Genomic DNA, 15,440 nt, shown 5'->3' with positions numbered 1-15,440 from the left:
AGGAGCAATCACGGGTGGAGAGTAGAGAGGAAAGTACAAGAAAACAATCCTCGCTCGGAACACAGAGACTAACTGTTGGGAATGGTTGATGATAACTGAACTGAACTAGATATTGCTGGCCCTGTTCTCGCTCTCTTGCACTCTCTCGCTCTCCTACTTTCACTCTCTCGCTCATTTTAAGTTTCGCTTTCACACTTACTTTCAGTTTCACTTTTAGTCTCACTCCCATATTCAGTTTCACTTTCATTCTCACACTCATTTTCAGTCCCACACTTTTTTTTCCCCTCACATATTCAGGTCTCATTTTCAGTTTCACACTCACTCCCATATGAAGTTTTATTTTCAGTCCCACACTTACTTTCAGTCCCACACCCACTTTGTCTCACACATATTAAGTCTCATTTTCAGTTTCACGCTTACTTTCAGTTTCACACTCACTCCCATATTCAGTTTCACTTTCAGTCCCACACTCGCTCTGTCTCACACTCTTTTTCTCTCGCATATTCAGTCTCACGCTTACTTTCAGTTTCACTTCCAGATTCACTTTCACTTTCACTCACCTTTGTCCAGGAACGACTTCCAGCCGCAAATGAAGTGAATTTGTCTGCTCTGAGTGTTGGGACGGCCACCAGAAAGTAGAGCTAAGTTGGACTTGAAGTTCTTATAGAGGTCTTGTCGTACTGTACTATTTTCGACATATTATTTAAGGCTCGTTCATGTGACTCATGTGAATCCGGGGCTAGAACGTATACTCTAAGGGGGGTGACTAGAGAGCTCAACAGTTTGGCTAGGAAAAGGGGAAGTCATTAGCATGGCGAAAAGAGCCAAAAATTTCCCAGAAGGGAAAACTTGTTCTACAGTTACTTGTTTATTGTTATATTTGTTATACCTACAAGGTGGGGGAAAGATGTGTCAAGCCTGGGGGGCAAATTCTATACCTGGCGATAAATGTCTCGTCTCTTGTGAGTTCAGGGCCCACAGGGGAGGAAGTAGTAAGAGCAAGATACAAAGGCAAATATGGTACAAATAACTACATGGAATGTTAAAGGCTTGAGATCTCCTAACAAACGAGCAATGATACTAAGACATCTGAAAAGACTAAAAACAGATATTGCATTATTACAGGAAACGCATTTGAGGAAGGAGGACTTTTTGCGCATGAAGAAATACTGGGTGGGTACTGTATATGGGGCAGAAGCACAAGGTAGGAAAGCGGGGACAACGATTCTAATACATAAACAGTTCAGCCATGAAGTAGTGACACACGAGGCAGACGATCAGGGACGGTGGCAACATTTAACAATCATTAGTCCAGCGGGTAAATTAAGTATCTACAATGTCTACGGTCCAAACTCCCAACAGAGTATATTTCATGATGGCATAAAGGCCAACATACTAGCAGATGGGGAGACCAACATTATAGTGGGAGGTGATCTTAACACAGTTCCAGACTCAGCTGAAGACAGGATGAGGGGGAAGGAGAGGACAGGGGATGCGGTCAGAAAGCCGGACCATAGGGATGTAACATTAGAAGACGTTGGTTTGAAGGACATCTGGAGATTAGCTCACCCGCATGATAGAGAATATACACACTTCTCGCATCCTCATGATAGCTGGTCGCGTATTGATCAATTTTGGATTTCTCAAGGTCTAGTTTATGGGGCACAAGAATGTGTGATAGAAAACATGGTGATATCTGATCATAGTCCGGTGAGATTGGGTATCAGAGAGAAGTTCAAGAGAGGTACAGATATCATATAGAGATTTCCATCGTTTCTTCTCAGACAAGATAATTTCCACAGGGTATTACAAGAGTGCTGGGGAGAATTCACAGAGGAAAACAAGGAACACAAAGGGAACACAGTGCTATACTGGAAAACGGCAAAAGCGGTCTTGAGGTGTCGCCTGATTGGATACGCGGCCATGATCAAAAGGAAAACCAATGAGAATTATAATGCCCAGAGTTAAGCAATGCGGGTAGCATACACAAAGTATTTGGCAAATAGATCTCCCACGGCAAAAGACAGGTGGTTAGAGGCGAAAAGGGGGTTCAATGAATGGGCCAAAAAAAAGGAACAACTATTTTGGTCGCACAGGGAAGCAGAGTTACATAGATTTGGCAACAAGGCGGGGAGGATGTTGGCAAATTTGGCAAGGGGTAGCAGGAAAATGCTAGTGATTTCCAAACTAAAAAGAAAGGGGGGGAGGTGACCACAGATCCCAAGGAAATTAATAAATTGCTGGGAGATTTTTATAGAAAACTATATGGGCCAGGAAACAATGACATGAGTGACGAGGCAGAGTGGTTAAGACAAGCACACTTGCCTAGCTTAACAGAGGAAGATCTGAGTGACTTAAACGCAAATATCACAGTTGAGGAGGTGACTAGAACAATCGGGGAGCTTAACACCAACAAGGCACCAGGCCCCGACGGTTTTAACAGCGAATTTTATAAGGCTATGAGAGATCTGATCTCGCCGGATTTAACTGCTGTATTTAATGCATTTTTGGAAAAAGAGAAAATTCCAAAAAATTCAAACGTAGCATATATCAAATTACTCCCTAAGGGAACTAAAGACCTGGATGATCCCTCTAGTTATAGACCCATATCACTTATAAACCAGGATTTAAAAATAATGTCTAAGATTATGGCTAATAGATTGGCCAGGATTCTTCCAAGGATCATTACAGAGCACCAGGTAGGGTTTATTAAAGGGAAAAATGCTGTCACTAATATCCGGAAGACAATACTAGTGGTGGATGCGGTGAGATTGGAACAGATAGAGAGGGGGGCAAGACCCGCTCTAGTTACACTCGACGCAGAAAAAGCGTTTGACAATGTAAATTGGAGCTGGTTGGACAAAGTACTAGAGGCCACAGAGATTGTAGGCAAAATGAGGCTTTACATTAGGAATCTTTGCGCTAACTCGGGAGCTAGGATACACACTCCAGGTTATCTATCAGACGTGTTCCCTTTGATGAAGGGAACAAGACAAGGCTGTCCGTTATCTCCCCTTCTATTCAACTTTGCCATTGAACCATTGTTAAGAATACTGCAGGGCCGGAATAGTTTTAAAGGGATTAAGGTAAGGGGAACTGAAACAAAGACAGCGCTTTTTGCCGATGATGTCATACTATATATGGGGGACCCTAACGCGGATTTGCCACAGACTCTAGCTCTAATTGAAAAATTTGGATTAGTCTCAGGATTCAAATTGAATAAAAAAAAAAGTGTGAGATCCTGTTCCTAAAAGGGGGGAATGCAAGAGATGGTTGTCTATGTGGCATTCCTATAGCACAGACATCACTTAAATACCTGGGAATTCATATAGGAAGAATGGTGGAATCAATTTACGAGATGAATTATGGCCCGCTAATTAGGAAAATTATAGCACAACTAAAGGGATGGAAGGGTCTGCCTCTACCACTACTGGCAAGGTGCCACCTGATAAAAATGATGAGCTTTCCTAGGCTGTTGTACCCATTCCAGACGATCCCGATATTGCTAAAACTGAGGGACGTAAATAGGCTCAACTTAGCGTATGCGGATTTTATATGGAGGGGAAGGAAACCTAGAATAAAGTTACGATCACTGATGAAGTCAACGGAGGAAGGAGGTCTCAGTTTCCCAGATGTTCGTGGTTATAACCTGGTGTGTATAATGAGACATGTGTTTGATTGGATGAGAGGAATGAGCAGGCACTCAGACTATGGCATGGAAGCCAAGTATGCATCACCGTGGGATTTGGCGTCCATTTTACACTCCCCATTGTCCAGGGCGGATGGGCACATAAGGAACTAAATCTTTTTCTGAGATACTATGCTAACATGGAAACTGGTAAGAAAGAAATTGGGGCTGTCATGGAAAGTATCTAAGTACTTAAATCCCTGGGCATCTCCGAACTTTCCCATGGGACGGGAAAATAAGCTATTTACTAGATGGAAAGAGAAGGGCGTTGAGAGAATGAAGGATGTCATGAATGTGGAGGAGAGAAGGTGGCTGACAGGGCGGGAAGTGCTTGACAAGTATGACCTTAATAGCTCACATATCATCCAATATGAACAATTGAAGCATGGAGTATTTGTATATTTGGGGGAGCTTGGAAAGGAATTGAATAAGAGTTTGATTGATGAGCTTATGGAAAGTGATGTAGCAAGTGTAAATGTTTCCCAAATTTACCGAACATTTCGGGGAGTGCTTATATCTGGGGAGGATAGCCGTACGCTAACAGCGTGGGGGAAACAATTGAAAGGGCAGAAAGTTGTAGGGGATATATTGAAGGGATGGGTACAGATGCGGAAACATGTTACCAATGAGAGATGGAGAGACACCCAATTTAGAATTTTACACAGGGCTATTATGGGCTTCAACATTCCAGGAAGAGATATGCGGTGTCCTAAATGTCAAAGAGAAAAAACAGATATGCTACATGGACTATGGGAGTGTAAGGAAATTCACAGGTTCTGGAATCAAGTTAGATTATTTGTCCAGGCAACATGGGGAATTTCTGGAAATCTAGAGCTAATGGTGTGGATTTTTCATTCCTTTTGAGGGAGGAGTAAGAGGGGGATCGGACATGCCGGGAAAGAAGAAATATACAATAATACATGACATAGCCATGATAGCCAAACCGTCCATCTTAAAGCATTGGATACAAAGGGAGTGACCGTCCATAAAAGAGGTCATCGGTGAATTACATAATCTATTGAGGCTGGAGAAACTGGAAGCGGAAAGGGACAAAGACAGGTTGACACCCAAGTTCTTTGGGAAAAGGAGAAACTTCATTGAAAGTCAATTTACTCAGGGAGAAATAGATAATCTGATGACACCTTTTGTACAATCGGAATGGTACCTTCTGAATGATATCCAGGACAACCTGGGAAAATTGAAAATCACGTAGGTGTTGGTTCCGGAGGGAAGGGGAGACGAGACGCTAAGGTAGAAACAAGACGTGACAGAAAATTTGGAAGCATTCGGGGTTGGAACAGGGGTTTAATGATTCTAATTGACTTGTATCACGTCTGTTATTTCTTAGTACTTTTGCCTTGGTTTAATAGAGACCATATCAATCAGATAAACAGTTTAAAATATCAAGCTGGGGCATCGCACCCTATTATGTCACATATTATCAGACAAATGTTTTTCCTTGTGTAACCATGAATATCTTGTTATGTTTATAAAAAATTGGAAAATTAATAAAAAGTTTTGGAAAAAAAAGTGCACATAACGTATTAAGAATAAGGTGCAAATGCTAAGCACCAAAAAGAAAAAAAGGAAATTGTAATGATAAATGGGAGCTACTGTGAGGGTGTTTTTTTGTGAAATAGGAACATTTCCAATAGGGGGAGAGGGAAAATTTATATATAGCACTGATAGTACATTAGCTTGTGGTGAAACCTTTGGCATGAAACATTTGCTGTCCACTTGTAAATTTAATTAAAAAATAATAATTGCCCAGTCCAAACACTGCTACTAGCATCCACACCTTTTTTTCTTCTAGAAAGCACACATCATACCAACTATAAAATAAAATCAATAATTTACACTGACAACGGCCTTAATGGAACTATGCCCAGAAACATTCTTTTAAGTAAATTTGAAAATCCAATTTCAAATTTGACATTAAACCTTTGATTCCTCCACACGACCCCAAAGAGTTCTGATAAATGTGCATATTACAAAGTGTTTTGTCTCGTGAAATGCAAACTCATAAAATGCATTAAGTATCCTAAATTATATCAAATTCACTTAAAAAATGAAGGGACTAATCAAATTTTTTCCCTATTTTTTATAAAAAGAATGTATTTACTTTCCCTTAAAAACGAATATAAAATTGAAGTAAACCACACTCTCGTGTATGGAGAACTTATATCAGCACTGCTAGACATTGATAGTGCCTCTCTGATTGGAAATATTGACCTTTTCCCTCTTTTTATAGATATAGAGATATATATATATATATATATATATATATATATATATATATATTTGTCCATCACCACCTGCTTTTTTTCATGATATAGCAGATGGTCCTAACTCACAGTTATGATCCTTTTGTATGACCGTAGTACTTTTCTCACGACCTATTTCTAAGCCTGCTGACAGACTACAGCGTATTCTGCCTTCGGAATTTGACTTCCCGTGAACATTGGAGCTTTAATTGCCGCATGCCAATAGCAGATGAGACAAGGATAATAACGTTGAACAGATTCATCTCCAAGTGCTTGAAGCCCTACTGCTGCTACTAGACCACTTTTCCTTGAGGACTTAGTCATTTGACACAGCATCAAATGTAGCCAACCAGCGGGGTGTGCCCTTTTAGTTGTTATCAGGACACTTCAGACGAGGAAAGAGTCAGTTGAATGTGACAGTTGCATTATTTTTATTCACCAGCTTCGCTTCTATGAAAGATTATGCTTCAGTTCTTCCTTTGACCAATGTTGTCTTCTACTTCTGTAAGACAATGAGTTTTTGTAGAGGAAATCAGTTATTTAATTTTGTTGTAGGATTTTATGAATTCCCTTTCCACTTTCACCATTGCAATTGATTGAGCTAGAAGAAACAAAGATCATATCCAGGCATAGTATCTGCTGGACCAGCAAGAATGTGGAAACACTTTAGATTTTATTAAAGGGAAACTGTCAGGTAATTTATGTGTTCTAACCTAGTAGCAGTGTGATGTGTGGCCTAGTAACACCTTCCTACCCATCCCTGTGTTGTAATATTGTGTAATGTGCATGTCTAAAAATATGTTTTATTACTTATGTGTACTCTATGTAAATGAGCAGGGGCTCTAGCCTCATGGGCGTCGCATCGCCCTGTGGGTGTTTGCATGTTTTCCCTGTGGGCGTGATGCCATGGATTTACATGAGCGACGTCCCGTCGCTCCATGAGATCTCGCACGTGCGCACTTACCATTCCCGCAGCCTTGTTTGTCAGCCGGTGCTTGCTTCTCGTCTTCAGATGCGCACTGCGCATGACCGGAACCACAGGAGTCTTCTGAGCATTCGCAGTACGCGTCTGAAGACGAGAAGCAAGCACCCAGATAACAAGGCTGTGGGAATGGTAAGTGCGCACACACGGGATCTCAAGGAGCGACGTGACGTTGCTCATGTAAATCCATGGTATCACACCCACAGGGGCGTGATACCACGGAAAACATGCAAACGCCCACAGGGCAACATAACGCCCAGGGTGCTAGAGCCCCTGATCATTTACATAGGGTACAAATAAGTAATAAAACATATTTTTATACATGCACATTACAACACAGTGATGAGTAGGCCACACATCTCACTGCTACTAGGTTAGAACACATAAATTACCTGACAGGTTCCCTTTAAGAGAAAATCTGAAAACTTATCTGTATTTCTCTATTGAATAACAGATGAATTATACATCTTAGTTGAGTCAGTGTGGTATCCTGTTTGCTTTACACACTTAGTTTGAAAAGGGCCTAATTGAGACTCAACCAAGAATTTAGCCAAAGTTGTCCAAGCTACTGTATTTTTGGGGATGAGCCAATGATCTATACTAAGTTTGAAATAGCCAGTTGACTTGAATGAGTCAGTATTAAGTGTAAGTGCTGTCCAATCTAAACCCGCACATGAAAATTGTTCATGTGAATAGGTCCTTATATCAGGGTTATACATAGAAATCGTAGAGGCTAATATCAAAAGTCTATTTTGAGCCCCTCTCCCCCAAAATAAAATATTCAGTACAGTCACCACATATAGACGTAGTAACAGAAGGGCATGCCTTCCAACTTTTGTATTGACATTTATTGCGGCACCTGCACAGTAATTTTGCCCCTACGGAAGACACTGTATGTGGCCTACACATGTAGTATGTCAGTCCCACAGAACCACCACAAACGACACACAACCAGTACGATGGCCCTCACAGACTCCTAACAGGCAGTACGGTGGCTATCACAGACCCCCACATTCAGTATAATGGTCCTCACCAACTCCCCACGTGCAGTACGGCGACACTCAGACCCACCCACATGTAGTTTGATGGCCCTCACAGACCCCACCCACACGCAGTAGCATTCCCATGCCATACAAAGCAATACGGACCAAAACTGCCCGACTCCCACTACATGAACAAAATGGTCCACACTGATCACTACCACACATGCAGTAGAACGGCCCCACTGACCCCCACACTCAACTTACACAATAAGATGGCCCACCACACACGAACTAGGATTGCCTTGAAAGATCCTCCACATGCAGCAGGATGCTTCAACAGATATTCATTATTATGCAGTATTATGGCCCCCACTGCCCCATGTAGTACAATGCTGGTAGTGTGAAGATAGTTGGTGACCTGCGCTGCTATTGTGTATCCGATCAGAGAGTCAGAATCAGACAAAAATATTGGTAGTTCTTTTTTTCTATACTCGTTTCGAGTATTCCAGCTTTTTCAGGGGACCCACAGAGATCACTACCCGCATTACCACATTGGATTTGACAACCTGTGGAGCTGAAGCAGCTAAAACCCTGTTTGATACCCTTTAAGTGTTCTGTCTCATGCAACCCCACCAGGTGAGCAGATCTGCCTCTTATCACTACCTTAATCTGGATAACACCCTATTGCTCATTTCTTATTTCCTTAGCCAATTATATATTAATTATATTAATATCAATTATATATACACATTTCCTCGATGCTTCAATCTGTGCTGTGTGTAGATAGAGGCACCCCACAATAGACGTCATCTATCAGTGTTATGTTGCCTGCTGTGTTGATACTCACACAGCCTAAATGTTTTTGACCGCTCTTTATTCTAGTATTTTTTTTTCAATGGTATCTGTATCCTTATGGATACTGTTGATATTCTGACAGCATGTCCCCCACGCATCTGGCTCACCTGCTGGATGACCTGCCGCTGTTAGCAGTATGCCACTACCTTATAGTGGTGCTATGAAGTATATAGCTCATTTAATCAGAGCATGTTTAAAGAAAAGTTCCTGTCACGGTGTAGACTAGGGGAGAGTCCGGCGTGAGCCAAAACATGCAACAGCAGGGGTTACACCACGACAACTAAGAGGTACATCGAGGATAGTTAGACAATGGAGGTCCCTATGACTAGTGGGAGAGAAAATGGACACCTCCTCCACTTAGCTGCCGCTGTACCTTGCACTCCTAGCCAGTTCCTATACAGGTTCCTCACCTCTCGCTGAGCAGGAATCTGAAGCCCTGAGTGACCCTACTGGCTAGGGAATGGGCAGGTGAAGGACGCTAGCCCCACCGCTACACTGAAACAACACACCAAGGAAGGAAGACAGACCAAGGGGAACACAATAAAAGACTGCTGCAATCAGCACCAAAACTGCAGCCACCACAGCAACTTCATCAGAGGGTTTTCAGCAGCTCCTTACACCTTCAGGACCAACATCCAAATGGCAAATAGAAAAACAGTCACTCTCTGCTGTTAGCAGAGGGTATATAAAGGGACTGGGAGTAGTCCCAAACTGGAAACACCTGAGCTGGTAATTAGTCTGCTTGCTGGCAAAGAATACTAAGATTAACCCTACAGCTGCCAAAAGAAACGAAAATATGTTTAATATTGAGAGTCAAGAATGGAAATGACTCTATACACTAGCAGCGTGACTACCGGGACAGTTCCTTTATGTTCCATCAATGCCTCACATAAACCCTGCAACTGTTTTATAAATGTATTTGAACCTTGTGAAAAGAGCAGCAGCAGCTTGTAACAGCAGTCATGGTCTGCTTTGGCATATAAGGTAGGAAAGCTATAACGTTTCGGTTTCTGATAATTGATCCTCCTGTACTTTGCAGCTTCTAGCTATGGTCTCAAACATCTATCCCCTTCCTCCACCCAAACCCTCTGGTCTTCATGGTCTTCATACTCCGTCCACAGCACTTCCTCCACTGCCTCAAAACAATGGGGGTATTTTTCAATATTAAAAGCAATTCTAAGAAGTTTTGTTATATATCTTATTAAAGACATATGCTTCTTTATCCACTTGTCAGACACTTTTTCCTTTCCTCCGCCTCCTGAACTCTCCATCCATTCTGATAAAAAAAAAACAGCTAAAATCTTTGTTGGTCAAAGCAAGATGGACTGCAAGCTTACAAAAGGTGTCAATTTACAGCTCTTGAAGTGTATTGATAGCAGAGGGTAGAGGAACAGAGTGAGGGAGGGGAGGTTCAGTAATACAGACTCTGCTTTCTAGTAAGTGGTTCATCTCACCCCGGTGCTGGATTCACTGCTAGAATGATCAATACTGCTGTATATGATTCGCCTTGCTACATAGACACAGAAGACTATGAATCCCTTATCTCATTGGGTATAGGAGGCTTCATACCATCTAGTCTCCACCAACTGGTTTGGAAACACTCGAAAATTAGAGGTGAAACTAGGATGCAAGTCATAGAATGACCATAAATATTGTTATGCTCATATACACACAAACACGACACATGCCCACATATAACCTACACATATTGTCATGTCTACAGCTACATAAACACATAGCTATTGAGTTAATGTTGTATTTACCATTTTCAATTCCATTTTCCGGGATTTTTTTGTAAAATGATGGTACCGAAATAGGACATCTATATAGCTACTCTACTTATTTGTATAGAATGTGGTAAAATAATAGGATTTCTTCATGAAACTCATCCTTCAATGAATCAGAAATATAAGTATTCGTTAGCGTTGGATAATTTTAGCATTGTCTGATTTAATCAATGGTATACTACTTCAGAACAGCAAATAGTTTAGATTTCATTGTGTTTTCTAATGATGTTTCTTTCCTTTTTTTAGTTGGAAACATTCCATAAGTGGAGAGGTAAATGCATTTACTTCTAATGTCTTTTCTGTTTATAAAATCTCATTTTCTTTATTTTCATTATTTTCAAGTACTAATGGCATATGGACCTGTGCTCCAAATCCACATTCTAGAAGCCAGGGCTTAGAATCCATCTGTATGAATGTCTCTTGTTCTATCAGTCTTCAGCCTCCCGTATTCTCTATATAATGATACAATTTATACGTGGCTGTACCATTATCTGTGTCAGGAGCCGATGCATTTTGATGAGATAACTCCTTTAAGTGCATTTATTTATTTACATTCTATGCCAGAAAAGAAACTTGAAAAAAAATGTTCAATTATATTATTTTCATTTTGAGGACTGCAACGTCTTTAAATTGAGAATTTGAGGTCAAAACTGTTTGGTATTTCCAGCTTTAGACCGGGGCCAAATGGGGATTACTGCAATCCCCTCGCATGATACTCGGCTCACACTGGCAGTACAGCAGAGCCGAGTGTCATGCGAGTGTCCCTGCGACTGAGGTCTGATCGTGCGAGCGGACCTCAGCTGCGGGGGCGGGCCGGTGCTGCAGAGGGGCGGGCCGGCACGGAGGAGGAGAGGGAGGGATTTATCTCCCTCTCTCCTCCGTAGCCGGCTATTGCCATTCTCGCACTACACTCGCGGTACATGGGTGCAGTGCGATTTTTCTCTCGCCCCATAGACTTGAATGGGTGCGAAAGAAAGAGTCACATTACAATCGCAGCATGCTGCGATTGTTTTCTCGGTCCGTTTAGGGCTGAGAAAATATCCGCTCATGGGTGCTGGCACAGAGGCTAATACTGGTCCGAGTGGAATGCGATGTTTTATCGCACTCCACTCGGACCGATTTAAATGCCATGTGGCTTAGGCCTTATTAAAATGTTCTCCAGAAGCTGGAATTGAGACAGTATCTTAGCTAGTATTCTTAAAGCTGCTAATCTTCAGAGATTACAGGTTAGGAGCATGCAGGGTTACTCTATGTATAAAGTCACTTATTCTATAATCTAAGCACCTCCTGGATATTAATCCCGTCACAACCTTGCAATTTTCCATTTTTGCATTTTCAATTTTTTTTTTCTCCCTTTCTTCCAAAAGACATAACTTTTATTTTTCTGTCCTCATAGCCATATCAGAGCTTGTTTTTTGCGGAAAGTATTGTACTTTTGATGTCATCATTTGTCATCATTCTTTTTATCATATGACGTGTTGGAAAGCGGGAAAAAAAATTCAGAGTCCGTTGACACTGCAAAAAAAAAAAAGTGCAATTCCACAATTCTTTCTTGGTTACCATATTAACTATATGGTAAAATTGACTAGGCACTATGTTTCTATCGTAAAGTGCGAAAGTTTGGGTTCGCCAGGTTCAGCCGGACTTAAGATAAAGTTTAGCTCGGGACTCGGACTTGACCTGAACTTGATCCTGGAGCCCGAACCCCATTGGAAGTCACTGACTGGGCAGTGCGGCTCTCCGCCCACATACAGCCAGCTATAAACAGAGTATTTCTGAAGAAGGGAGGGCATACTTCATCTGTAAATATTGTTTTTACCCCCACTGAGAGCCATTCAGAGACTGCAAGCAGCTTACCCGAGCACCCCGATGCTCAATTGAGTGATTTGCATATATACTGGACCCAAACTCAAACAATGATTGTTTTGAAAATCCGTGTTCGGTATGAACTCTGTACGTTACATTCAGGTTCACTTATCTCTCTTCTCCAGGTCACTTAGAGTATGCAGATACCAAACGTTTGTTTTTTATTTAAATGGTGGGGAAAAAAATCTGAAATTTGTAAGAAAACATTTTTGGCTTTTGTCATTACTGTATAATTTCTTGACCAGACAAATAATATTTATTTTTAATAAGACACTTTTAATTTAAATATTAAACAAATCTAAACACTGCATATATTGAGCAAAAATTATTTGTTCAATTTAGAGATTAATAATTTATGACCAAAATGTTTGCGGTCTTCAATTTCAGACTACAACTTGGCACACCGTACCTGACTTAGGAGAATTGGCTTCCGCAGTCAGCAGAGCAGAGGGGTTTTACACTCTGCTTCAGCCTTGCGTTGTGACCAGTTGTATACCTTTCAGGCTGAGTGAGCAGACCTGATATTTCCATTGTCTCTCAGCCTGAACATACAACCCCTGGCAAAAATTATGGAATCACCTGGCTCTGAGAACGTTCATTCAGTTGTTTACTATTGTTTAAAAAAAAAATCCGATCACAGACATAGCACAAAACTAAAGTTATTTCAAATGGCAACTTTCTGGCTTTAAGAAACACTAAAAAAAAATAAATCATAAAATCATGAAAACATAATGTGCTAGCCAGTTATAGTTACTTTTCAAGACCAAACAGGGGGGGAAATTAAGGAATCACTCAATTCTGAGGTAACAATTATGGAATCATGAAAAACAAACAAAAAAAAACACTCCAATACATCACGAGTAATTTGTTGCACCAACTCTGGCTTTTATAACAGCTTGCAGTCTCTGAAGCATGTACTTAATGAGTGACAAACAATACTCTTCATCAATCTGGTTCCAACTTTCTCTGATTGCTGTTGCCAGATCAGCTTTGCAGGTTGGAGCCTTGTCATGGACCATTTTCTTCAACTTCCACCAAAGATTTTCAATTGGATTGAGATCCAGACTATTTGCAGGCCATGACATTGACCTTATGTGCCTTCTTTTAAGGAATGTTTTCACAGTTTTTACTCTATGACAGGGTGCATTATCATCTTGATAAAAGATTATCATCCCCAAACATCCTTTCAATTGATGGGATAAGAAAAGTGTCCACAATTTCAATGTAAACTTGGGCATTTATTGAAGATGTAATGACAGCGATCTCCCCAGTGCCTTTACCTGACATGCAGCCCCATATCATCAATGACTGTGGAAATTTACATGTTCTCTTCAGGCGTCATCTTTATAAATCTCATTGGAACAACACCAAACAAAAGTTCCAGCATCATCGCCTTGCCCAATGCAGATTTGCGATTCATCACTGAATATGACTTTCATCCAGTCATCCACAGTCCACAATTGCTTTTCCTTAGCCCATTGTAACCTTGTTTTCTTCTGTTTAGGTGTTAATTATGGCTTATGTTTAGCTTTTCTGTATGTAAATCTTATTTTCTTTAGGCGGTTTCTTACAGTTCGGTCACAGACATTGACTCCAGTTTCCTCCCATTCCTTCCTCATTTGTTTTGTTGTGCATTTCTTGTTTTGGAGACATATTGCTTTGTTTCCTGTCTTGATGCTTTGATGTCTTCCTTGGTCTACCAGTATGTTTGCCTTTAACAGCCTTCCTATGTTGTAATTGGTCCTGATTTTAGACAGCTGACTGAACAGCCAACATCTTTTACAACATTGCGTGATGATTTACCCTCTTTTAAGAGTTTGGTAATCCTCTCCTTTGATTCAATTGACATCTCTCGTTTTGGAGCCATGATTCATGTCAGTCCACTTGGTGCAACAACTCTCCAAGGTGTGATCACTCCTTTTTAGATGCAGACTAACGAGCAGATCTTATTTGATAGTTACATAGTTACTTAGGTTGAATAAAGACCTAGGTCCATCTAGTTCAACCTTCCTCCACCAGTTCTACATTTGGTCACTAAGTCATTTATAACCAACAATGTTTTGTGTACTGAAGAAATCATCCAGCCCTTTTTTAAAAGCTGTTATAGTATCGGCCATTACTACCTCTTGTGGTAGGGCATTCCACAGTCTGACTGCTATAACTGTAAAAAACCCTTTCCTATTTAGCTGTCGGAATCGCTTTTCTTCCACTCGCAGTGTATGCCCCCTGGTCTTTAGTACTGTCTTTGGAAGAAATAAGTCATGCGCCAGTCCTTTTATATTGACCACACATGTATTTATACATATAAATGAGATCTCCTCTGAGACGCCTTTTTTCTAAGCTAAACATATTTAACTTTTTCAACCTGTCATCATATGGGAGACCTTCCATTCCTTGTAGTAGTCTAGTCGCCCGCCTTTGAACTGACTCTAACTTCTGAATGTCCTTTTTAAAATGTGGAGCCCAAAACTGGATCCCATATTCCAGATGTGTCCTTACAAGTGATTTATAGAGGGGTAACAATACCTTGGGATCCCGGGCTCTAATCTCTCTTTTTATACACTCTAAAATCTTGTTTGCTTTAGCAGCTGCTGCTTGACATTGAGTGCTGCTGCTCAGCTTATTTGTAATGAGAATACCCAAGTCCTTCTCCTGTTCTGTAGTCCCGAGTTTACTTCCCTTTAATGTATATGCAGCTATAGCATTACTCCGTCCTAGGTGCATTACTTTACATTTATCAACATTAAATCTTGATCTAGGTGTTAGTTTTGGGGATGAAAATTTACAGGGTGATTCCATAATTTTTACCTCAGAGTTGAGTGATTCCATAATTTTCTCTCCTGTTTGGTTTTTAAAAGTAACCATTACTGGCTAGCACATTATGGTTTCATGATTTTTTTTAGTGTTTCCTAAAGCGAGAAAGTTGCCATTTGAAATGACTTTAGTTTTGTGCCATGTCTATGATCTCCTTTTTTTAACAAAAGTAAACAACTGAATGAACATCCTCAGAGCCAG

The 15,440-nt window shown here is 40.8% G+C and overlaps 1 protein-coding gene across 2 annotated transcripts in view; it reads left to right on the top strand.

Moving 5' to 3' along the window:
* DPY19L1 (dpy-19 like C-mannosyltransferase 1) overlaps positions 1-15,440 on the top strand; it is a 210,427-nt gene that overhangs the window by 169,743 nt on the left and 25,244 nt on the right. For both annotated transcript variants that reach the window (XM_075315108.1, XM_075315107.1), the window contains one exon: positions 10,806-10,830. In XM_075315108.1, coding sequence (XP_075171223.1) covers positions 10,806-10,830 — 25 coding nt within the window. The remainder of the gene's footprint in view (positions 1-10,805; positions 10,831-15,440) is intronic.

Source organism: Anomaloglossus baeobatrachus, chromosome 6, assembly GCF_048569485.1.
Source record: "Anomaloglossus baeobatrachus isolate aAnoBae1 chromosome 6, aAnoBae1.hap1, whole genome shotgun sequence".
Classification (NCBI taxonomy): domain Eukaryota; kingdom Metazoa; phylum Chordata; class Amphibia; order Anura; family Aromobatidae; genus Anomaloglossus; species Anomaloglossus baeobatrachus.
The sequence above is the reverse complement of the archived record's forward strand: the minus strand, read 5'-3'. Positions and strand labels throughout refer to the sequence as shown.